The sequence below is a fragment of the Macrobrachium nipponense genome, chromosome 30, assembly GCF_015104395.2.
Source record: "Macrobrachium nipponense isolate FS-2020 chromosome 30, ASM1510439v2, whole genome shotgun sequence".
Classification (NCBI taxonomy): Eukaryota; Metazoa; Arthropoda; class Malacostraca; order Decapoda; family Palaemonidae; genus Macrobrachium; species Macrobrachium nipponense.
In genome coordinates, this window is record NC_087218.1 from 60,197,451 (window position 1) to 60,222,180 (window position 24,730).

The 24,730-nt window shown below is 48.1% G+C and overlaps 1 protein-coding gene across 1 annotated transcript in view; it reads left to right on the forward strand.

Annotated features, from left to right (window-relative positions):
* Positions 1 to 24,730, forward strand: part of LOC135202176 (TBC1 domain family member 20-like) — a 170,241-nt gene that overhangs the window by 26,676 nt on the left and 118,835 nt on the right. The window contains exon 4 of the mRNA XM_064231430.1: positions 15,299 to 15,492. Coding sequence (XP_064087500.1) covers positions 15,299 to 15,492 — 194 coding nt within the window. The remainder of the gene's footprint in view (positions 1 to 15,298; positions 15,493 to 24,730) is intronic.

Below are 24,730 nucleotides of genomic sequence, written 5' to 3' on the forward strand. Positions count from 1 at the left end.
TTCCAGCGAGGTGTGGTCTACCATCACACCCGCCAGAAGGCTATACGCTGGAGTTTACGTACAGCTGTTCCGCCGCGCTGTTTTCCGTACTTCTCTATTGTTATCGCTGCTTCCCCACTCCAGTGGGGGCTGAACTAGGCTTAGAGATGCGTTTCTAATTGACTTGGAACTGCTACTCTTCTCCAGTGCGATCAGATTCAGGCTTAGGTTTTACCTATTTTCCATGTTCTTATCGTATCAGGCCAACCCTGCCGGTTATAGCTTTTGTGATAACGAGATTATGGATTCCGGAGCAGGCGGAGACATTCGGAGCTCAATGTTAAGAAAATTTATTATGTAGCTTCTGTTGGTATGTCTCCGGGCCTGTGTTTATTCCGGTGAAGTGTGGTCTACCATCACATGTGCCAGGATGTATACACTGGAGTTCTACGTACCGTTGTTCCCGCCGCTCTGTTTTCCGTATTCTATGTTAACGCTGCTGCCCACTCCGGTGGGGGCGGAACTAGGCTTAGAGAATGCGCTTTCAATTGGTTGGGAATTCCTACTCTACTCCGGTGCGATCAGACTCAGGCTTAGGCTTTGCCTTGTTTCCCTGTTCTGCTTGTATCAGGCCAACTCCGCCAGTTATAGCTTTGGCAATACCCAGAGTATGGATTCCGGAGCAGGCGGAGACATCCAGAGCTTTATTAATAAGAAATAAGTTGATTATAGTGTTGATGTTACCTTTAGCTAGTTAAGTAACTAGTTCAAGTGAACACATACCGCTGGAAATAACTTCGGCGGGCATTATTTGATGATACTCCTGTATCTTTCCAATTTACAGATGGTTCGCTGCCAGGAGATGGGGGTGCCCAGCCGTCCTTCATAAGACGTATGGAGGGACTCTTGATCTGGCACCCAGAAGCCTGCGTGGTGTGTTACAGCCTCATTAAGAACATGATAGATAAGTCGGTAGGTAGCATCCTCGCCTCATTGTTACTCTGAATTCTATGTTACACATTGATTGCGCATAAGTCAAACTAGATAACGAGGAAAAGTCCCTGACACTGGGGAACCTGATTTGATTATCTCTTACAGGTTGATCTGACACTCAAGGCCTCCTCGTTGACGACCCTTAAGGCCTGGGTAGGGGGGTTTGGGAGGAACGTTGGATCCGGCCAACCCTACGTACTGTCGGAGGAGATGTGTGTCCTCCTCTACCCGAACACTAAGGTTTCGGCAGCAATAGCGGTGGAAGTAGTGGCTCCCATTATAGAGCGGATCCGCCAAGAGACCCAAGCCCCTCCGGAGGACCAAGAGGGCTGGTGCGATGATATGACTGAGGAGGTGGCGGCCATCAGCCTGCATCGAGAGCCCATGGCCATTGAGGACCAGGAGGAAGGTAGGGAGGTAAGTGAGGCAGGTAATCGTGGGACTAACGTTATCTCCTTCAGCCCAACTCCTCCTCCTCCTTCTTTTCAGGGCTTCTCTGGGAAGTCCATGACCTTTGGGAATAGGTCGGGCTCGGTAATCCCCAAGGTGAAAACCTTGAAGACGAAGTCTCTGCCGAAGGCGGTTAGACCAGCCAAGCCTTCTCCGGCAGGCTCCGCCCGTTCGTCATTGGCCCCCAAGCCTTTGACTTCCTCGACCAAAGCTACTCCCCCACCCAAGGGGTTGAGAGCTAAGACTTCTAAAGCCAGACCGATGGAGTCTGGCTTCAACCAGGAGGCTTTCGCCACTTCTTGCAGAAGATGAGCGAAGTAGTGGACTCGAGACTTCAATCGATGTCCACTCAACTCGGCCCGGGTCTAGAGACATCCGGACAGTCCATCCTGTCTCTGGCCCAAAGATTGCAAACCCAGGAGGAATTGGTGGCCAGATTTATCCAGTCCAGAAGCACACCGCAGTCCTTTGCGGTGCCGGACGCATCCAAGCTCCCACCATTTGAGAATAGCAACCCATGGCGGTTGGCTCTACATGCTCCATTTTCAGAGGGCAGGCTTACAATTGAGGGTTACGGAACCCGACTCGTGGAAGACTATGAGTTCTTCCCGCCAGGCCTACAATTCCCCTTCCCGGGCTATGCTAGGCTAGCCAAGGAAGCGTTGGTCAGGGTAGACAAGGTCCCGAAAGAGAAGTGATCTACCCTAGGGATCAGGCTCAGTCGGCATGGGTCCGCACCCTTACGGAATGGGAGTGCGTCAACACCAAGTTGACGCCTCACAAAGGTTGCTATACCATGTTCGTAGCGCCGGATAACATCCCGACACCTTGCACATCAAAGATCGCAGAATTGACACTGCAAGCCGGAATGGAGGATAAACCCATGCCTCAGCTTAAAGAGACGGAGGCTACCTCTTTGCTCTTTCCGGGAGATCTGGAGTGTTGGGTTGGTGCTCCGGCAACGTTCACAGTGGACAAACTCGATCCGGAGTGTGCCTCCACACAATTCAGTGAACGTTTGGCTAGAATTCCAGATACCATGATTAAGGCGGAATTCCAAGCAAGATGCAGGCTGAGCAGGTCAATTAACTCAGTCACCACTGCAGAGTCGACAGCTTCTGTCTTTGCAGAGGAGCCTCTATTCCGTGTCCTGACGAAGTCGCTGCTGCAGGCTTATCAATCGGACCTGTATGATTTCATAGTGGCTAGACGAGCCTGCAGGAAGCATGTCTTTGCTAATTCCTCCATCAAAAGGAAGTTCGAGACCCCCCGGACCACAAGCCAAATGTAGGAAGAGGCCTAGGAAGTATCAGTCTTTCCAGACCTTTCAGGCTCAAGCAGTAGTACAGGCAGTTCCTGTCTCCCAAATGAGTAAGCCTTCGACATCTAAGGCACAACCACAGCAGCAGTTTGTTCTGCTGCAGAGTCAACCGACTCAACAGCCCTCGAGTTCGGCTGCCCTTGTGACTTCCCCAGCCTTCAACGCCTCCTTTGAAACACAAGGGGCGTTTCGAGGCTATAATAGGCACGCAAGGGGTAGCAGAGCAAGAGGTGCTTACCGGCAGAGAGCTGGCTCTAGAGTTCTCTCAAGAGGCAGAGGCTTCAGAGGAGGCAGAGGAAGTAAGACCTCAACCAGTCAATGAGTCTCTGCAGGTAGGCGGGAGACTGTACCTCTCCCGGGACCATTGGACCTTCAGTATGTGGGCCCACAGTATTGTATCAAAAGGTCTGGGGTGGAGATGGAAAAAAAGGGCCTCCTCCACCAGTCAGTTTCCATCAGATTCCAACGGCAGACCTTCTAGACTATGTCAAAGACCTTCTTCAAAAGAAGGCAATAAAGAAAGTGTCACCTGAAATTTCAAGGACGTTTGTTCAGTGTACCGAAGAAGGACTCGGACAAATGAAGAGTGATTCTGGACTTGTCCCGTCTCAACTCATACATTCAATGCGACAAGTACCGCATTCTAACGTCTCGCAGGTGCGGACCTTACTTCCCCGTGGGGTCGTCACCACCTCTATCGATCTTACAGACGCTTACTATCATGTACCGATAGCAAGAAACTTCTCTCCATACCTAGGCTTCAAACTAGGAAAACAAGCATACTCGTTCAGAGTCATGCCATTCGGGCTCAACATTGCGCCCAGAATATTCACCAAACTAGAAGACAGTAGTGTAGGAACTAAGAGCTCAGGGGGTGATGTTAGTAGCTTACCTAGATGACTGGCTCATTTGGGCAACCAACGATGAGGAATGTCGCAAGGCAACAGCCAAAGTAATAAAATTCCTAGACTACCTGAGTTTCCAGATAAACAAGGAAAAGTCCCGTCTCATTCCGGTGTCTCTCTTTCAATGGTTGGGAATTTAATGGGACCTAACCACACACAAACTATCTCTTCCGCCAAAGAAGTGCAGAGAGTTAGCGAAAGCTACGAGACAATTCCTCAAGAACAAACGGGCTTCTCGTCATACCCAAGAGAGAATCTTAGGTTCACTTCAGTTTGCTTCAATAACAGATGTTCTGTTGAAAGCCAGACTGAAGAATATAAATCGGGCATGGCGGAAAAGAGCCAACAACAAGTTCAGAGACAAAATCTCCTTGATTCCGCCAATACTAAGGAAAAGACTCCGCCCATGGACGGAAGTCCGGAGTCTTTCCAAATCAGTGCCACTACAATTTCCCCCGCTGTCTCTGATAGTCCACACGGATGCCTCTCTGAGCGGATGGGGGGGCTACTCTCAGTACAAGAAGGTTCAAGGACAACATTCCGCCAGTTCCACATCAACGCACTAGAGGCAATGGCCATTTTTATACATGCAACTTACCCGGCAGATATATACTTAGCTATAGACTCCGTCGTCCATAGCTAAGTATATATCTGCCAGGTAAGTATGTATAAAACTTTATTGTATCTTAACAATATCATTTTTCTGACCCTGAAAAATCAGACTAGTCTCGGACAGTGCAGTGATAGTTTATTGCATAAACAGAGGGGGCTCCAAGTCGAGCCAAATAAATCATGTGATGATTGCAATCTTTTTGTTGGCAATGAAACTTCATTGGCACCTGTCAGCCACTCACCTGGCAGGAGTACGGAATGTCATCACGGACTCACTGTCCAGGACAACTCCGCTGGTGTCGGAGTGGCCCATGGACACAAAATCATTCAATTAGATTTGCCAACAAATCCCGGGCCTTCAGGTAGACCTGTTCACCACGGAGTCCAATCACAAACTTCCGTGTTGTGTGGCTCCCAATCTGGATCCTCTGGCTCACGCCACAGATGCGATGTCCATAGACTGGAACAATTGGCAGAAGATTTACATATTTCCGCCAATAAATCTCTTGTTGAAAGTTCTACACAAACTCAGATCTTTCAGAGGACAGACAGCATTGGTAGCACCCAACTGGCCGAAGAGCAATTGGTTTCCTCTTTTACTAGAGTTGAAACTCCATCCCAGAAGGATTCCCAACCCAAAACTGACTCAAATAGTACAAACTCAGACTGTGTCAGCTTCCTCAAGAATTCTGAATGCCCTAACTTTATGGACTTCATGAAGTTTGCGGCACAGAAGGATGCTAGTATTGACCCACTAAACACCCTGTTTGTGGAGTCAGACAAAAGAGAATCAACACTCAGGCAGTATGATTCGGCAGTAAGGAAGCTAGCCATCTTTCTAAAAGAATCAGATGTCCAAAAGATGACTACGAATCTGACAATTTCATTTTTTAGAACTGTTCGAAAAAGGCCTAGCTGCTAGTATCATTACTACAACTAAATCTGCCTTGAGGAAGATATTTCAGTTTGGCTTTAATATTGATTTAACAGATTCGTACTTCTCGTCTATCCCTAGAGCATGTGCTCGTCTGAGACCGGTAGACCGCCCTCACGCGGTCTCTTGGTTTTTAAATGACGTACTCAGGTTGGCTTCAGATACTGATAACGAATCATGCTCATATATAACCCTTCTCAGGAAAACATTATTTTTAATGAGTCTGGCCTCAGGCGCCAGAATATCTGAATTGTCGGCTCTGTCTAGAGAACCAAATCACATTGATTTTCTCCCGTTAGGAGAAGTTCTGCTCTCTCCAGATTGGAAATTCTTAGCAAAGAATGAAGACCCACAAAACTGGTGGTCTTCATGGAAGATTGTCCCTCTTTCACAGGCCCACATTATGTCATATTATTACATTAAAATCTCTCTGGGCAGAACTAAAAAGTCTTCAGGTCCTCTTTTTTATTAGAGAAAATGGTGGAAAACCATTTCCTTGAAGGCCATCAGACAACAAATTCTTTATTTTTATTAAACAAGCCAATCCGGATTCAGTCCCTCATGTCCATGATATCCGGGCAGTGGTTACCTCAGTTAATTATTTTCATCATATGAACTTCGAGGATCTTAAAAATTTATGGGTTGGAAATCCCTGACAGTATTTAAACGCCACTATCTGAAAACTCTAGAGGCCCTTAAATATTCGGCAGTGGCTGCAGGGAACATTGTCTCCCCTGATACGGCCTAGTTATGTAATTGTTCCGATACGTAATACAAACCCTCGGTCCTTTAACAATAGGAAGGTAACTAGCGGCAGCTGGGACGGTCGTAAGCTTCGAACAAGGGAGAACGCGTAGTTAACTGCTTGTCCGATCGTGCGCGCGCCCGCGCGCGCCCGAGAGGTGAAGAATCACTTTTGCTTTCGGCCGCGGGTGTGAAGGACGTGTTCGTCATCGCTCTGCTGCCCGCTTCATCGTCGTATGGCTTTGTTTATATTGTGTTTTACTATGGTTTGGTTTTGACTTGAAAATGAAACTGTAAGTACACTGTTTTCATTTTCATTACTTAATTATGAATCAACATGGAGCTATCGCCGTAGAGACGGCGATTTCCGCTCTTTTCATGAATTGAACCCTTGAATTATGTCTCGGTGCCGAGGGCGGGCGCACTCGCGCGAGTCATGTATTTTGGGCGAAAGTGTGTAATTGAAAGAGTAAGTACTCTTTTTCATTATATTTTTGCTGTGCGTTCGTTGCCGAGAGCTTGATTGCGCTCGGCAAGAGCCTCTTATTTTGTATGAATAGAATGCAATGAAAGTGGATTTGCAATGCAGTTTTCTTTTCATTTTCATTTATTAATTGCATCAAATTTAATTTTGGATCAATTTCCGCTCTTACCCGGGATTAATCTCCTTACGATTTATTGCTGTGAAAGTGAAAATAGCAAGTGCAGTATTGTTCATTTTCATATATTTATTTGATAGCATCATATTATTATGGATCAAGTTTCGCTCTTACCGGGAATTGATTTTTCCCTCTTTAAGTTCTATGAAGTGAATCGCAAGTGCAGTATTCTGTTTCATTTTCATATTACTTTTCACTGCTGTGCGGGGGTAGGGGAGAAGCGAAGGTCTGCCAGGAAGTCGTCGGAAAGCTCTCCCGCGACTCCCTGGTATCCGATTCTTCGTCTTCTTTCCTGCCCCCCCGCTCAGCTTCCTCGTATTTTGTTTTTGGGGTCTTCCTTCCGTTCGGGGTGGGGCATGTCTCCCCCCCCGTGCGTGAGGGAACCCCTCTTACTAATCTGTCTGTGCTACCGCAGGTGCTACAGCCGTGGGAGACGACCTTGGACAGGTATGGACCATGCGGCTGCAGGGCGTGCCTAGCATCCACGATCTGCTGCAGAGTCTAGCGAGGTCTGGGGCGGTGACCTTGGAGTGGTCTCCACTACAACCTTCACGGCCGCTTATGCTGCTTCCCCCCGCTGGTCTACACTCCCCATGCTGTGTCGGTGACGCCGTCTGCCGCTTCTAGGGCCGGTCGCCGCCGTACCGAGGATTGGGGTATGCCGCCGCCGCCTGTGTTTCTTCGTGTTGCCTGCCCCAGACTTCCGCTGTTCCAGCAGCTCGCCCCTGGGGACCGCCGGCCGCCAGTACCACGCTGGCTGCCGATGATTCTACGAGGGCGATGGCTGGGCCTGCCGTACCTGTCGCTGCTGTGGTTCCCGCTACTGCTTGGCTGTCCCTTCTGTGTTTACCGCTGCCGCTGTTCCTGCCACTCCTGAGCTGGTTGCTGTTCCTGTCGCTCCTGGTTCCTGCGCCTGTCCATGCTGGTCCTGCCCATGGTGTGTCTTCCCCAGTCCCAGGTCCTTCCGGACAGGTGCAGTCGGGCCGTGTTGCTTCAGCAATAGGCCCGACTCCGGCCTGGATGGAGGACCTGACGACTGTCCTGCGTGAGCTGACGAAGAAGAGGAAGGTGTCATCTTCGTCTTCGTCTGTTGCTGCCTCTTCCCCTTCGACTTCTAAGGCCCATAAGCCGAAGAAGAAAGAAGCTGCCTCCCCCCCCACCCCTAAGAAGTCTCCTTTCGGAACTTCTAAGGGCCCGTCCCACCGAGGTGGGACGGGGGGTCCTTCTGCTGGTCCTCCTGCTCCTTCGGGGATGTGGGGCCCGTCTTCCCCTTCCGTAAGGAAGAGATAGACGGGGACCCAGAGGAGTATCGGTTAGCTCTGGTACTTCCTCGCCTGGTTGCTAGCGGCGATGCCGCTACGCCAGGTTCCGGCTCGGTCTCTCGTTCGCGGGAGATCCCGAGTGTACGTTCTCCCTCGGGAGACCGTGCAGCCAAAGTTTCGGCGCCAGAGTTCGCTCGGCGCCAAGACCACGGCACGGAGCAGAGGCTGGCGAGAACCGCTCAGGTGACTCTCGCCAGGCCACGGCCGCTCTCGCAGCGACCAGCTGGTAACCGGGTTTTGTTATTCCCCCTAAGAAGACTCCTTCGGGAACTTCGAAGGGCTCGTCACATTCCGGTGTGACGGGGGGGTTTCTTCTGCTGGTCCTCCTGCCTTCCTTCGGGGAAACGGGGCCCGTCTCCCCTTCTGAGAAGAAGAAGAAGACGGGGACCAAGGGTGTGTCTGGCTACCGCTGGTACACCCTCAGCCGTGTCTTGGCAGCTCTGCTGCTAAGCCAGGTACCGGCTCGGTTTCTCGTCCGCGAGAAGTTCCGAGTGTACGATGCTCCTTCGGTGACCGTGCAGCCAAAGTTAAGACGCCTGAGTTCGCTCAGCGTCAGGACCGAGGACGGAGCAGAAGACTGTCGAGAGCCGCTCAGGTGACTCTCGCCAGGCCAGCGGCCGCTCTCGCAGCGACCAGCCGGTACCTCGGGTGGACGTGACGGTCTCTGACCGGCCACGGGTTGAGGCTGGGAAGAGGTCCCCCAGGTCCCCTCGACCGACGGTACCCAGCCTCGGCTGGTACCAGCGGTTTGACGTGCCGCGAGGACGCTCACCGGTCTCACGGCGAAAGCGAGCTCTGCAGGTCACCTGACCGCGCTCCCACAGGGAGTCCGGGCGGATACCGGTGACCAGCAGCAGCTCGTTCTGACGCACGGGACCGGGGTCGACGTGCTCAGTCGAGCCACTCGCCACAGGTGAGCGGCACGGCCATGGCCTGCAGATCGATCCCCACCGCGGGTTGGTGATCGGCTGCAGCCCCCCACAGTACGCTGTCCTGCCAGCGAGCGGGGGGGGGAGCGTCAGGTCTGTCTCTCCACTACCTTCAACTTCCTCGGGCTACACCGGGAAGAGCGAGGTAGCTAGGAGGATGATCGTGAGAGGTGCGCCGCTCACGATCCCGTCACGACGCCGCACGTGCCACGTATTGGTCCTTAGGACCAACCAGGACGTACGCGCAAGTGATTGGAGGCGACCGTCAGGGGGAGAGGGGGTGGGGGTAGCGTCAGTTCTTGTCTCTCCGATACCTTCAACTTCCTCGGCATACGCCAGGAAGAGCGAGGTATATAGGAGTGATCGTGAGAGATGCGCCGCTCACGATCCCGTCACGACGCCGCACGTGCCAGGTTGGTCTTAGGACCAACCAGGACGTACGCGCAAGTGATTGGAGGCAACCGTCAGGGATCTGTTGCTGGTCCTTCTTCTGAAGGAGGAGGGTCCTGGGAGCGCTGCTCTTGTTGGAGGGACTGGACGGTCCTACTCCTCAAGACGCTGGTAACTTCCGAGATTCAGAGTAACTTTACCCAGGTTATTGCACTGATTCGTCAGCACAACGACCGGGGGGAAGGATCGCCGCTCCCACCAGCAGAGCCCATGTCTCTGCTCGAGTCGTTTTGGGGCCCGAGAGGGAACCCCAAACCGACGGTGGGTATGCCGCGATCGGAGCTTGCCGATTCTGTCTTGAACCAGAGTCTCTCGTCTCCGGACAAGAAGGCTCTCTCAGTTCTGGCCGGTCGCTCAAGCTACTTCCACCTCCTCTACCTCACTGCGACAGCGGCGTTTTCTCTACGTGTCTTCGGACAACCGTATTTAAATACTCCTTCGGTCCTCCTGAGAGGTTTCGACCTCGACGAGGACTGGAATGAGTCGGAGGACGGTATCGGCTCTCTCCTGTCAGGTGTCGATCAGCCCCACCCAGACGACGTTCACAAGTGGCGGCAGACCCTTACTACAGTGAGAGTTCGTAACCCTCCTCGGGAAAACGTTTTTTTTCTCCTGACGATACGTTTTCCCAGACTCTGAGAGGCCATCGGCCCTGCAAGGCGATGGCTGCTCCTACTCTTCTCCAACTGCTAGTTCCACTGGAAGGCGAGCGAGTATCCAATTCCTCCCCCATTCCCTCTCTCCTTACGGCTACGAGGGGAAAAGGGAAGGATCCTACAGAGATTTCTCTGTAGGATCCCACGTTGGGGACTGCGCTACCAGGGGGGACCTTCGGGTCCTACCTGACGTAAGCCCGGTCGTTGAGGAGGATCCTGCCCCATTCTCGATTTCTACGGGAATCGAGAGGACACCAGCCGATATCGTTTGACGAATTCGGTGGGGGTTTCGCAGACTGCTTAGAATTCTACGGAATTTCTAGCGCATTCAGAGTGTTAGAGTTTCTTACGATCTCCAAACACTTAGGCGAGACCACGGTCCAAAGTGAGCGAGACGAGAATCCCCCGATATGTTACACGATAATCGGGAACCTCGCCTATGCTCGAATTCCTGGAATTTCTAGCATTAGGAAGAAGGACTGCTGCTGAAAGAAGACTATCTCACAGTAGGCGACCAACCTGGAATAGAGAAGAACGGACGGGAATATCCAGTTTGGCTGGAACTATCGTCTTAGTATTCTGTTCACCATTGAAGCTTCCTTCGAGTTAAGACTTCTCCTTCACTCTCTTTTAATAGGGAACGAAGGTGGTCGATCTCCAATCCTTATTTTGTTTTCTTGAAGGAAAGAATTTAGGATGGAGATCGTTGTTCAGAATCCTACAAATATACTACGTATATTAACCTCGCGACATGATTCTGCTAAGCAGTTGAATTGTCCGAGGGGTAGGCGCATATCCTGGTTATTCAACGGATTGCGACTTAGACGAAAAGTATTCTAATTGAACTGCAACCCGGGTTGCCTGCAACCTCCAGGAGTTTCCAGTTTCAATTTTATATACTTATGGTGTTGTCACAACAACACCATTTAAGCTTTTATATTTACGAAATTCGTTTCGCTTAAAATATAAGTTCTCGAAGCATATCTTTTTATGCTGGTGGTTCTAGCCGAACACATTCCTTCGTGGAAAGGATTACTTGGCACTCAGGATGACGAGTCAGCGACGCTACTGCGTATTGAATTGCCGAGGGCATTTCAGTATCAGCTGCCGCTTTGAGATAGACGGTTGTTTATGTCTTTCTCACCATTTTTGATTGAATAACAACCGTATCTCTGCCCAACAATCACGGACTTAAGTCTCTGATTAACGGGGATTCTCGCATACATGAATGACCATCTACTGCTGTGAAACGCTAGTATTCATCGTCTTCGGTATTGCGAGAATTTTAAACAGAGATATCTATTCGACTCTCATCTTTCTGTTTACCGCACGGTAACAGAATTCTGTAATAGTCTCTTGCTGCATCATCGTATCCCGATAATGCGAATGATTTTTGCGGAATCTGAGTTTTGTCCTCAAAATATCTTTTATTCGGAGGTGTACAATTGTTCATTGTTCTCCCCGGATTAGCAGATGTATTGAAAGACATCGCCTACTCCCACACCTGCCAGCTCTACTTCCAAACGTTCTGCCCATGAAGCAGTTCTTCAAGCGGCTCTCCCCTGTGTTTCATTACTGAAGAATGCCCCGCTTTCATTGCACAACTTACAGCAATGAAATGGCGGTTAGCGTTTTCAGTCATTTGTAAGCACAGGTTTAGAATCTTGAGATTCCTTTTCTCGATTCAGCTGGAAGACGTAGGTTGCATTCATTGCCTACCTTCGTCTTCAACGTCACATAGTGTTGTTTTCTCCTTAAGCTGAGATTCAACGTCTATGAGATTTTCTTTGCCATCAGGGACCTCGGTCTTTTGAAGGCAATTGACTTTCGCCTTTTGAGCTTATGCATTAAGAGAATCATCGCCGCGCCGTCCGGCATCGGTGACTAACAAATATTTTATTTGTTTGGTCTCAGCATAACTCTTTAAAGGCGAAGGTCACGTGACTTACCCGGGATGTCTTGACAACTTGCCTCTACTGATTCCGAACCAGTCAGTCGGCAGCTGTCAGAGCGCCCGAGTCAGTTACGAACTATGCTGTTGGACTTAGTTCGTTGTTCCAGAGCAATCATTACTTCGTCTTAATAGCTTGTCAGTATGAGTACTGTACATAACCAAAGTCGAGAAGAGGGATAGGTCATACGACTATTCCCTTCTTTTCGTCTTAGGTAACTGCATGACTTCTCTTGAGAAGTCAAGCACAAAGGGATGGGGATTTGTGACGCTCGATTTCGTACCGATTTCTTCGTAGCGAAGACTCAGAACCCTTCGGTAACTGACGATTGGTTCGAGTCCTTCACATACCCTCCCTAATGGACTTCACCGCCTCCGATACGAAGGCTATGCTGCTTTGTCCTGTGAAGGTGCGACGGAGCTGTCTGAAGAAACTCGACACCCAGGATGAGTGTGGACGCCTCTTCATCATTCTCTCGCGTTCCGCAAGAACTTCTCCGTGGCGCAGGTAATGAAGGCAGGCGCTGGTCCAACCGGACCGCATGCACCTCCTTCTACCTTCAGGATATTGCCCACAGTTCCTTGGATCTTTTTCCTTGGGAACCGTGGTGGTTGCTCAACACGTTGTGTAGTTAACCCAGACCCTCGCAGGCTGAACAGCATCGAGTCCTGGTGTGACCGTAAGAATGGATGAGGAATGAGAGTGTGACTGGCTCCTCTTCCATCTTTTTCTTCCCTCTACCTTTGGGTAGAGGGACACGGTCGTCACCCTGCTGGGTAAGGACGAGATGAGGTAGAGCTACTCAATAGAGCACCATCCTATCCCTTTGTCAGTAGGGATAGGAGTAAAATAATCCACCATTCCTCCAACAAGGGGGAGGAAGTGGATGCCAAATTGAGACAAACCCATCATTTTATGATTGTCTCTTGCAAACAGGAACAAGTTCTTGCTTGCTGGTACGAAGAGATACGCTTGCCTCTCTCTTAGTACTTGGCCCAGAGGTCTGACCATTGATCCTGCGGTGCACACCCCGATCAATCGGACAGAGGTTTGGATCCCTCCCTTGCTCTTACGACCAGGGAGGCACTCCAGGGTTGGACGAACACCAGTCTGTTCACCAAAAAGACTCAGATTCCTCCCACCAAGAAGTGAGTCTTCCTATTGTTAAAGGACCGAGGTTTGTATTACGTATCGGAACAAATGACAATTTGTCGAAAATTGCATTTTTCCTAACTATACAAACCTGAGGTCCTTTTACATATAGTCCCACCTCATGCCACCCCTCACTCTGCAACTTTTTGCATGGCCTAAAGCAAAAGTGATTCTTCACCTCTCGGGCGCGCGGGCGCGCGCACGATCGGACAAGCAGTTAACTACCGTTCTCGCCCTTGTTCGAGAACGTTACGACCGTCCCAGCTGCCGCTAGTTACCTTCCTATTGTTAAAGGACCTCAGGTTTGTATAGTTAGGAAAAATGCAATTTTCGACAAATTGTCATTTCTAAAATGGTGATTTTATTATTTTGCTATTAAGTATCATTTTGGTACTCACTCTCATATACCTGCCTCGCTTGTAATCCCTGCCTTTCTGCCTTTTGTTCCGGACTGGATTGCTCATCAACCACTCCTGTAACCATGATACATAGTTTATTAATATGTTTGTTTTTATGTTCATTATCTGTTGCATTTTCCTAGTGATAGTATGGATTTGGTCATATATTAGGTGCTTTTTATCATTTGTAATTTGTTATCCTTACCTTGGTTATTAAAACAATAATTTTAAGGAATTTTTATTTTCCTTTCATATAAATTTTTGTTTACATTTTATTTCCAAGCTTGTATGACCAATTCTCTGTTACTATTTCACTGGCAGACACAGGTCGAGCCCAGAAAAGGGATTTTGACAAAGGAAAAATCTATTTCTGGGGGAAGACCTGTGTTGCCCAGTGAACCTATCCCTCTCATTTTCCTTTTCCCCACCCTTTAAGCTGGCCCAAGCTTGGGTGCGTAATTTCAAGGAATGGGAGGGTTCTTTGGCAGAGGTAGTAGTAGTGAGCGGAAGTAGACGTTCGTAACGACGCCACTCTAGAGGGGGATTGATGAGAGAGGAGAATTCTTAATTGGCAAAGCATCTGTGATAGTGGTTTCCACTCGCCCTGGCTGCTAACAGACCGCCCTAAAAAGGGTGGAGCGAGCTGGAGGTAGTAACTCTGGCATTCCATATGGCTTTTTTCTCTGGTATATTTAGCATTTATTTATACCTAGAAATGAGTGCTATAGGGACATTTCACTGGGCGACACAGGTCTTCCCCCAGAAATAGATTTTTCCTTTGTCAAAATCCCTTTATTTGGATACTTACCTACTGTTAAAGTAGACCCACCCAGCCTCCCCACAACTTAGTGGCCTGTCAAGGGGAATTCAGACAAGAGCTTAAAACATTTGAAACACACCTGGTGGAGAACAGGTAAACTAGAGAGTCATCTGGGCCGCCATTCTATTTTTTGTTCGAATGCCAACTCGTCTAATAGGCGTGGAGATATAGCTAACTTTAACACTAGGTAAGTATCCGGAAACTATGTGTCGCCCTGTGAAATATCCTTAAGTTCATTATTTCTAGGTAAATAATCCTAATATTACCAGAGAAAAAAATAAAATCAAGAAAATGTCAGTCAAACTGACTCGCTCACTCTATAAAAGAAGTGTCGGTATGGTAACGGGCGAGTGAGACCACTACCACGAGATTAGCATTTTTTGAGACCGTGCCAAACATACACGAAAATTCTTCTTGTGTGAGGGGGTGTGGAACCTAACCTCGTGTGAGTTCGGGTTATTACTGTAGTTGTTTTGGGTGTGAAGTGCTGCCGCAACTTGTTAGGTAGGTGGTAGTGTTGGAGTCAGCTAATGAAGGAGGGTAAATTTCATCTCAAAAATAATTATTTTAATGATAAAATCAATTTTTTAGGTACTTAGCCTCTATCATTGAGATCCCTCCCCACCTCCCTCCCCTCTTAAGAGATTAAGAGAAGAATGACAACCAAAACATTTGCTGTCTTACCCCACCCTCCAAGGGGTATGGGTAACTATTGGGATCGTTGTTAGCAATTATTTCAATTTTACAATTGTCAAACCTGCACCAAGTTGATAGAGGGTAAGAACCTAGAAATTTATTTTGTCATTATAAAATCATTATATTAATTTTATACTGAGAAGACAATGATGAATAAAATAGCCCTTATATGAGTCGGTTACAAACATTTCAATGAGTATGATATACAGTTTTAATGGGAAAGCCAGAAATGAGGTGGTTTTGTGTACCATTTATTCACAGTATGTATATGTTGTTTTAGGAGTTTCTTTTTAAATGTATATTTTATGATATTACTGTTATTTCAGGGGTTTCATGATGTTGCTATCACATTCCTTTTGGTGATGGGAGAAGATGTAGGCTTCGAGTTGGTGGAAAAATTGGCTGTTACTCACCTTTGTGACTTCATGAGACCAACAATGGAAAAAACCACTTACTACCTCACATATCTGTACCCAATTCTGAAGAGATCAGATCCAAAATTGCATCAGTTTTTGATTGAGTGAGTTAATTTCACACACTGCAATATCCATACATTAAATAAGGTACCATACTGTGACATGTTATGATATATTTCTATGTAAAATTACTGTTGTTTGTACAATTTTAATGCAAATGAGTTTACTGAATATACATTCTATTTATAATTCATATTTAGGGCAGTTTTTTTAGAATAACATGTAATACATTGATTTTTTTCTATTAAGTGATTTTTTAATTATAACAGTACTGTTTTCTTAATTATAACAGTACTGTTATATAGGTACTATTACATTGCTCACATTGAGTAATTGTTTACAGTAATACTTTAACGTAATGTTTGTAGTCTCAGTGGTTTGCCTATGCATAATATTAATGACTTTAGGTTTTACCCAAAATTTTGTGGACTGGAATTGTTGTTTCAGAACCACAACAACGATTTTGGTTTATGAAGCAACTATTTTTATGCAGTTTTTATTTTTTAATTGGAAAAGAAAAGCAGCTGCATTATCCTTATGACCACTTTCATGACGGCATTTTTTATATGAGGAACTTATCAGGTAATTACACAGCTATATTTTCCATTCATGCAAGAGCTTAAATTTTAAAAATCATAGTAGCACTTCAATTGTTTTTGTGTAGGTGACTACCCCGCCCACTATCAGGGAACAATAGGAACAACAAAGCAGAAGAACTCACTTCTTTTCTGGCAGCCTTCAAAGAAACATCAAATGTTTTTAGTAGCTCTTGTTGATTTATTTCAGTGGTATTTTGGGTCTATCCTTCCAGGATTCAATGAAGTTTTCACTTGTTTGTGTAGCCTTCAAGCTTGTTAGCTTAGTTTAGATTGTTTTACACCTGATTTTGTGATATAATATGTCAGATTTAAGTTCCTCCAGCATTAGGTATTGTTGGGAGGGTTGTAAGACCAGCTTGACAAAAGCCACTTATAATTCTCATGCTATTTTTTCAAACTTTAGGGGACAGATATGTTGAAAAGAGCTAACATGTGATGAGTGTAAAGGTTGGGATGATTGGCAGTGGATGGTGTTAAAATCCCACATAGAGAAGCTTAATAGGGATAGGAGGAGGAAGGTGGCCGCTAGAGCTGAAAGTAGGGCTCGTAGCCTAGAATCTATACCTAGACCTAGTGTTGAAGAGGATCTTCCCATTCTTTCTTCCCCTGTTCCAGCCTTGTCTCCCATCCTCAGTCCCCCTAGCTTCCGATCCTGATCTCATTGCCAGTCTGAATGCGAATGCAGATTTGACCGTAAGTTCGATTTAGTGGTGAATACAGTGGCTGAATTAGGGGCGTCCATAAAGGTGCTTATAGACAAAGTGAATAGTGTTGTGCCAGTGCAAGTGGCGGCCATCCTGTTGGTTCTCCTAGATGAAAGTCCCTGTCATACTCCCCTGAACCTGGGAGAATACATACTGGAGGTCCAAGGGAGACGAGTGGGATTTGCCCACTGGCAAAAGGTACCCAGGACTGTGCCAAGCACTGCAGGATGGTCGAGGACTCTGAGGAGGATCCTTAAATCTTTTACAAGGAAGGGACGAAGCACTGTCCATGTTGTCCATACGTCTCTTTAAAGGATTAGGCTCACCCGGAAAGCCTGGGCATGTGCAACAGGTTCAACTACCCGTGTAAAAGATTAAAGGATCCTCCTCACAGTCCTCAACCATTCTGCAGTGCTTGGCACAGTCCTGGGTACCTTTTGCCAATAGTACGTTTTGCCCAAGCGTTCTTTTTCAGAGTACCAGTATTTGGCTATTTGGTGCCCAAGCACCCCATAGTCAAGAATCACCCTTTGTTTTCATGCAGGCGCATATCATCTCACGAGTGCCCAATGTCTTCTCTCTGAGCACCAAGCGCCAGTTCCAGTCTCCGAGCGTCCATGGCCAGCTCCCGAGAACCAGCTGTCAACCACCCGGCACCAGCCAAGCACCTGACTTCCTCTTTGCCAACTTCAAGTTTCTCTGTGCCCATGGTAGGAGATCCATCACTGGCATCCATCAAGCAACAATTGGCTAACATTCTGGGTTTGCTCCATAAAATCCGGTTGTAACCAAACCTTCTAAGGGCTTGTCCTTATCCCTAGTTTCTTCAGTTGACAAGGATGTAGTGCAAGAGCCAGTTCCTTCAGCTTATGCATCTTTACAGAGATATTTCCTGGCGACTTTTCAGTCCCACTTCCAGCCAGTAGCATCAACAGAGATATTTCCTGGCGACTTTTCAGTCCCACTTCCAGCCAGTAGCATCAGTTTTGCCCACCTCTACTTTTCTTATGAGAAATCAAGCCGATGTCGGCGCTCATCTTCCCAAGAGGGTTCTTTCCTCCTCATTGAGGAAAGCACTTAAAAGAGGTTTGGGATTGGCTCATGGTGAAGAGAGAACAGGGTAAGGCTCCCTTTGCTTTCCCACCTTTGTGTTTGACAGCCAGGAGATACCTTTCGTACGCTACAGGAGAAGCTCCTTCCTTGGGAGGCGCTGCTTTCTCCCAGGGAGACATCGCAGGATCTTACTGACTCAGCATGCCATTCAACTTCTTCATTGGCAAAAGTTCTCAAAGTGTTCAGATTTCTTGACTGGACAGTTGGGGCCTTCACTAAGAAAATCAATGAATACAGTGATTTAGCAGAAGACTTCACTGCAGAATGGCTTGACGTACTGTTGTGTGCAGACAAAGCTGTCAGAGATGGCCCCTTAGAGCTTGTGGCTCCTTCTCTGTGGGGGTTCTCAAAAAGAGAGAATTGTGGTACTCCTCACTCCTAAAAGGGTAACTTCTGCTTTACCATACTCTCCTTTAAATCACCTGTATCTTTCTCCTCAGTCCACAGTCAAGAAAATAGCCACGGGCCTCCCGAAAGTCAACTCAGGACCTGTTATCTCAATCTTCGAAGCACTCTGAAGAGCTGTCTTCTTTTGGATCTAGGTCAGTCTCCCCACTTCAGCAGCAGCCCTTTTGTGGGAGTAGGCATGATAGGGCTTCACTATTTCATTAACTGCATTGATGAAATTAGTGACCCTTTCTTCATTCTTATTCCATGACTTGTTAACTCTGTTGAGAATATTGTGATTGCACATTACACTCGTCATTTGTTTGTGAGGTTTGTTTATGTTTATGTTGTGAGCGGCAAAGGCAAGCGAATCGAAATGATGCAGGCACTTGTCAGGTTGGAACTGAGAGGTAAATAAAGTCAGCTTTTTATGTCTGCCTTTGATTTATCCTGCCACACTGGTCTACTGATCAACATGACTTCACCGTTGTCTGTATCTGCCTGACTTTTCTGATCAATTTGTACAGACCAAAAAATTTTTCAAAGGTCTGATCCTTTGCTGGGGTAGTAGCAAAGAGGGAGGCGAGTTCTTTACCAACAATGGCCTCCCCAAGTATTTTGCCATGCTCATACTCGTTATTAATGAAGGCAACTGCGCTTTCAGTTACATGGCAATGGGCTGCTACTTCTCCACGACTTCTGCCCCCTCTTAACATAACAGTCATGTCTATTTTCCCCTCATTTGTTAGTAACTATAAGAGCTTAGGCTCTTTGCCAGAAGCCTTAGGAGAAGAGAACATATAGAGGACATTTTAAGAATAATTCTTAGTCCGTAGTAGTGTATGTGTACTGTAGGGCACAAGCAAAACAAGCACAAACGAAGGAACGTTGAACTGTACGTATTAGGTCAAATGGGCACAGTATGCACATTGACATTTAGCGCCGACTATTTTATGAAATGTTTTGTTTTAGGATGATTTCTGAATATGATATATGTATATGTACATAAAGTATTTTAGGATGGTACTATAAGTACGCAGAGCACATCTAAAATAGGTAAAACAATGGGAATACAGGATACAGTGGACCCCCGTATTTGCGTTCTCCAGATTCATGGACTCTTGCATTATGCATTTGCGAATTTCTCTCAGGAACATTTCCCCCCTGTTATTCATGGAAAATTTGCCTATTCGCAGTATTTTTCTGAGAAATATCATTTTTTTTTTTTTTTTTTTTTCCCTCTTCATAAAATGTACATTTTGTGATTAAAATATTTTAAATAACCAAGTATAAAAATTTTTAGTGGGTTTTTCTTTAGTTTTAGCTAACAAAATAGGCTGTCTTCAGTGTTTATAAGGGTTCCAACTTTTTGCGGGTTTGAGCTATTTTGGGGGTGGGGTCTGGTACACATCCCCCGCGAATACAAGGGAATCACTGTACATACGTTTTTGTCTGCTGTACACAGTATTTTGTTCATGAAACTTACCTGTCAGATATATATATAGCTGTATTCTTCCGAATCCCGACAGAATTTAAAAAACTTACGACACACGTAGTGGGAGTCAGGTGGTTAGTACCCATTCCCGCCGCTGGGAGGCAGGTATCAGGAACCATTCCCATTTTCTATTCATATTTTTTCTGTCGCAGGTGCTGTAAACATCTGTTTTCAGCACCTCCGTCTTGGATTTAGGAAACTTTTGGGTACTTAAATATCCCGATTGATTTTTTGGTATTTTGACTTTGGATCGGTGGCTAGGCACACGTTACTTGTGGAATTAATTGGATTTTGGCTTGACTTCTCTTAAAACTAAGATGTCTGGGTCTAGTTCGGCTAGCGCCAGGTTTTGTAGTAGAGGTGAATGTAGAGGTAGGCTACTGAAAGCATCGGTAGACCCACATACATTATGTAAGATTTGTAGGGGGCATGATTGTTTGTATGAGAATCGCTGCAAGGAGTGTGAATGTCTTTCTGATTCTGTGTGGAAGGCGTATGAAACCTATCTTCGTAAGCTTGAGCGTGATAGGTTGAGGAGGTCTTCCTCCATGAGCGTTTCAGGTAAATGTCAGGAAATTCATGTTTCTCCTACTAACCCTCCTGTTGTAGTTACTTCTCCTAACCCTGTAGTGCCGCCTTCGGGCCCTGAAACAGTGTCTGTGGAAGGTAATGCCCTTGCTTTGATTCTAGAGTCGATACGCAATCTGGAATCGAAAGTGCTCACCTTAGAAGGCAAAAGTGAAAGTGAGAAGTTCAGTGACAGTGCGTCAGATCGGCCCCGTTTCGCCTCTAGGCCTGGACCTCTGCCGGACTCCCAGGTTTCAGGGAGAGGGCATGTTGAAAGCCGAAGGAGGGTTACGGGGAACCCCCACCGATCTGACGTGCCTTTGGCAGTTTCTGTTGATGCACCCAGACTGCCAAGGAGCGTGCGTGTGCACGCCTCCTCAAGGAGTGCTTTTCTTCATCCGAGGCTTCCTCCCCGCGTAAGGGGTGGAGCTCTCAGTCGGATTCACGCCCGTTGAAAAGGAGCGTTAGTGAAAGGGACGCTTTACGTCCTGGGTTTGCTGCTAAACTGTGGTCTTTGCCTGATAGTGCCTTCGCTGCATTCCCGCCGTTGAAGAGGAGTAGGGCGTCATCAGATGATGACTCCTTCGAGCGCCTCAGTCGCTCCAGAGTTCGCTCAGTGGCGGTTCCTGTGAGAAGGAAGAAGGCGTCCCCACGCCCCTCGCCTTCTCACAGGATCAGCCCCTCTCCTGAGAGGGAGTCTTCTCCTACTGAGAAGATTCTTCGCTCTTTACAGCAGCAACTTGCTTGTGTGATTGCCAAGAGAGAGACGGTACCACATCGTCAGAGGAAGGATGACAGGCTGCCCGTCAAGAGATCCAGGCAGTCTCCCTCTCCATCTCCTCGATTGTCTCTGTCTCCTGTATCGTCGCCTTCTAGAGTTCGTGCGGCTCCCCAGCGGCTTTCTAGAAAGTACGAAGATATTGTTTCGCGCTCTTCGCATAAAGCGGTTTCTCCTGCTCGTAAGCTTGACACCTGTCGAGAGCGTGACGCTTTTTTGGACGCTTCTGTTCAAGCTCAGCCTGATCTTGACGCTCGGCCGGACGCCAGGCGAGCGCCAATGGACGCCAGGCGTGTGCCAGTGGACGCCAGACGTGTGCCAGTGGACGCCAAGCGCGCGCCAGTGGACGCCAGGCTCGCGTGAGTGGACACCAAACGCGCGCCAGTAGAAGCCAGGAGTGCGCCAGTGGACGCCAGGCGCGCGCCAGTTGACGCTCGGGTGGACGCGGATGTGGACACTCGTCGACGCCCGCGCGTTTTTGAGGACTCTCTTCAAGATTCTTCACGCCTTCAAGAGGTGCACCGTGTTCCGTCTTCGCCTTTTACCTGCTCATGAGTCTGCTTTACTTTCGACTTCGCAGCAACGTTCCGGTTTGAGACTTGGACCTGAGGGTCTTGTATCGTCTCTAGTTCCTCATACTTCACCTGTGTCGGAAGGTGAGGTGAGCGGGGCTTCAGAAGAAGCTGATGATGAGCAACCGGTGGCTCCTGTCTTCAGACTACCAGGTCTTGACCCGCCTTCTTCAGTCTGCGTTCAGAGACACCTTTCAACCTGCAGCTCCTCGCTCTCCCCCCTCGCAACTTTCGTCTTCTAAGGTCAACAAAGTTTCGGGGTTTGTGAGGATGAAGAAGTCCATTTCAACTAAGAGGGCTTTTCGTAAAGTCCACGACTGGATGGAGAGAAGGAAGGCTCAAGGCAAGACCTCGTTTGCTCTTCCGCCTTCTAGGCTTAGCGGAAAAGCAGGGATGTGGTATGAGACAGGGGAGGACGTCTGTCTCAGACTTCCCTCTTCTGCACAAGGAGACTTTGCAAGTCTTGTGGATGCCTCCTTTCTTCATCCAAAGTGACTTGGTCTACGACGGAGATGGATTACCACCTTAAAGGCCTCTTTCGGATGTTAGAGGTCTTTAATTTCTTAGATTGGTGTCTTGGAGTTCTGGATACCAAGTCTCGGAGTCCCGATTCGATTAGCCTGGGGGAGCTGTCCAGCGTCATGTCGTGTATGGACAAGGCCGTCAGGGATGGTTCAGAGGAGCTGGCTGCGCATTTTTGCACAGGACTCTTGAAGAAGAGATCCCTGTTTTGCAACTTTGCTGCTAAGTCAGTTTCTCCCTCGCAAAAGGCAGAGTTGCTGTTTGCTCCTCTTTCCGATCATCTCTTCCCCCAGGCTATGGTTAAGGACCTTGCAACTAGTCTACAGGAAAAAGCTACGCAGGATCTCGAAGAACTGCAGGTCCTTCGACTTCTTCGGGAGTTCCTATTGCGAAGAAATTGAAGCCCTTTCGAGGTGGATCTTCCTCGAGACCGGGCCCTCGAGGAAGAGGCACTTCCAGAGGCAGAGCCCCTGCGCTTCCAAAGGGCAAGAAGTGAAATAGAAGTCCTTCAGTCACCGGTAGGAGCCAGACTTCAGCTCTTTGCGAAAGCCTGGAGAGAGAGAGGTGCGGACGCATGGTCGCTGGACATCTTGGAAAAGGGTTACCGTATCCCTTTCCTGAAATCACCCCCACTGTCTACGACACCCAGGGATATGTCGCCCTCGTACCGGGGGGAAAAACAACAAGTTCTTTTCGATCTGCTCGATCACATGATCGAAAAAGAAGTGGTAGAACAGGTTTTCGACCTGGAATCCCTGGGGTTTTACAATCGACTGTTCCTGGTGCCGAAGCAGTCGGGAGGATGGCGACCGGTCCTAGATGTGAGCAACCTAAACCTCTTTGTCATCAAGCAGAGGTTCAAGATGGAGACGCCTCAGTCAGTGCTTGGGGCTTTAAGACCGGGGGATTGGATGGTGTCGCTAGATCTCCAGGACACGTATTTTCACATCCCCATCCATCCCCAGTCAAGAAAGTACCTGCGGTTTGTCCTGAAGGGGAAGGTTTTTCAATTCAGGGCACTCTGTTTCGGACTGAGCACGGCACCGATGGTCTTCACCTTTTTGATGAAGAACATTGCGAGATGGCTTCATCTGTCGAAAGTCAGAATCTCTCTCTACTTAGACGACTGGCTCATTCGAGCCTCCTCGAAAGCCCGGTGTCTGGAGGACCTTCGCACGACTTTGACGTTAACGAAGTCCCTGGGACTTCTGGTAAACTTCGAAAAGTCACATCTGACCCCTTCACAGTCCATCGTCTATCTGGGGATTCAGATGGACTCAGTGGCTTTTCGGGCTTTTCCATCCCAAGGGCGACAGCAACAATGCCTAAGCAAAGTGTCAGCCTTTCTGGGGAAAGAATCATGCTCGGTGTGGGAATGGATGAGTCTGCTGGGGACCATTTCCTCGCTGGAGAAGTTTGTTTCCCTAGGGAGGTTGCACCTCAGACCTCTTCAGTTCTTCCTGTCGGACAACTGGAAGCACGAGAACGACCTGGAGGGGATCTTGGAGATCTCAGAAGAGGTGAGAGAACACCTAAGATGGTGGTGCAATCCGTTGAAGCTTGCAGAGGGAGTTTCCCTCAAGCTTCAGAGCCCCGACCTAGTGTTGTTCTCCGACGCGTCTACCACGGGGTGGCGAGCGACACTAGGGGGGAAGGAAGTGTCAGGCACCTGGAGAGGGGAACAGGTGTTCTGGCACATAAACCTCAAGGAACTGGCAGCAGTTCATCTTGCGCTCCAGTTTTTCCAAGACGAAGTCTCTCACAGGATTGTGCAGATCAACTCGGACAACACCACAGCTCTGGCATACCTCAAGAAATGGGGAGGAACCCACTCTCAGTCCCTGTTCTACCTTGCAAAGGAGATCTTGTTGTGGGCGAGGGAACACGACGTTACTATCCTGACGAGGTTCGTCTCAGGAGTAGAAAACGTCCGTGCAGACCTCCTCAGTCGGCAAGGTCAGCTGCTGCCGACAGAATGGACCCTTCACCAGGACGTATGCCAGAGGCTGTGGAAGTTGTGGGGACGTCCTCTCGTGGACATCTTCGCAACTTCGAGAACAAAGAGACCCCCACTGTACTGCTCACCGGTTCTAGATCCAGGAGCAGTGGCAATAGACGCCCTTCTCTGGGACTGGACGGGACTGGACCTATACGCCTTTCCCCCTTTCAAGATCCTAGGGGAAGTGATGAGGAAATTCGCAGCATCAGAAGGGACGAGGATGACACTAATCGCCCCCTTCTAGCCTGCGACCGACTGGTTCACAGAGGTCATGTCCTTCGTGGTAGACTTTCCGAGGACTCTGCCCCCAAGGACAGATCTACTCAAACAGCCCCACTTCGAGAGGTACCACAAAAACCTCCCCGCTCTGAGTCTGACTGTGTTCAGACTATCCAGAAGTTGGCCAGAGCAAAAGGTTTTTCAAGACCTGTGGCAAGAGTGATCGCTACTGCAACTCTATTCAAGCAGAAGCAGACTTGGGTGACAGTAATCACAAAGTCAGCTATGCTAAGCTATGCTAACAGGTAAGGAACCAAGATATCAATC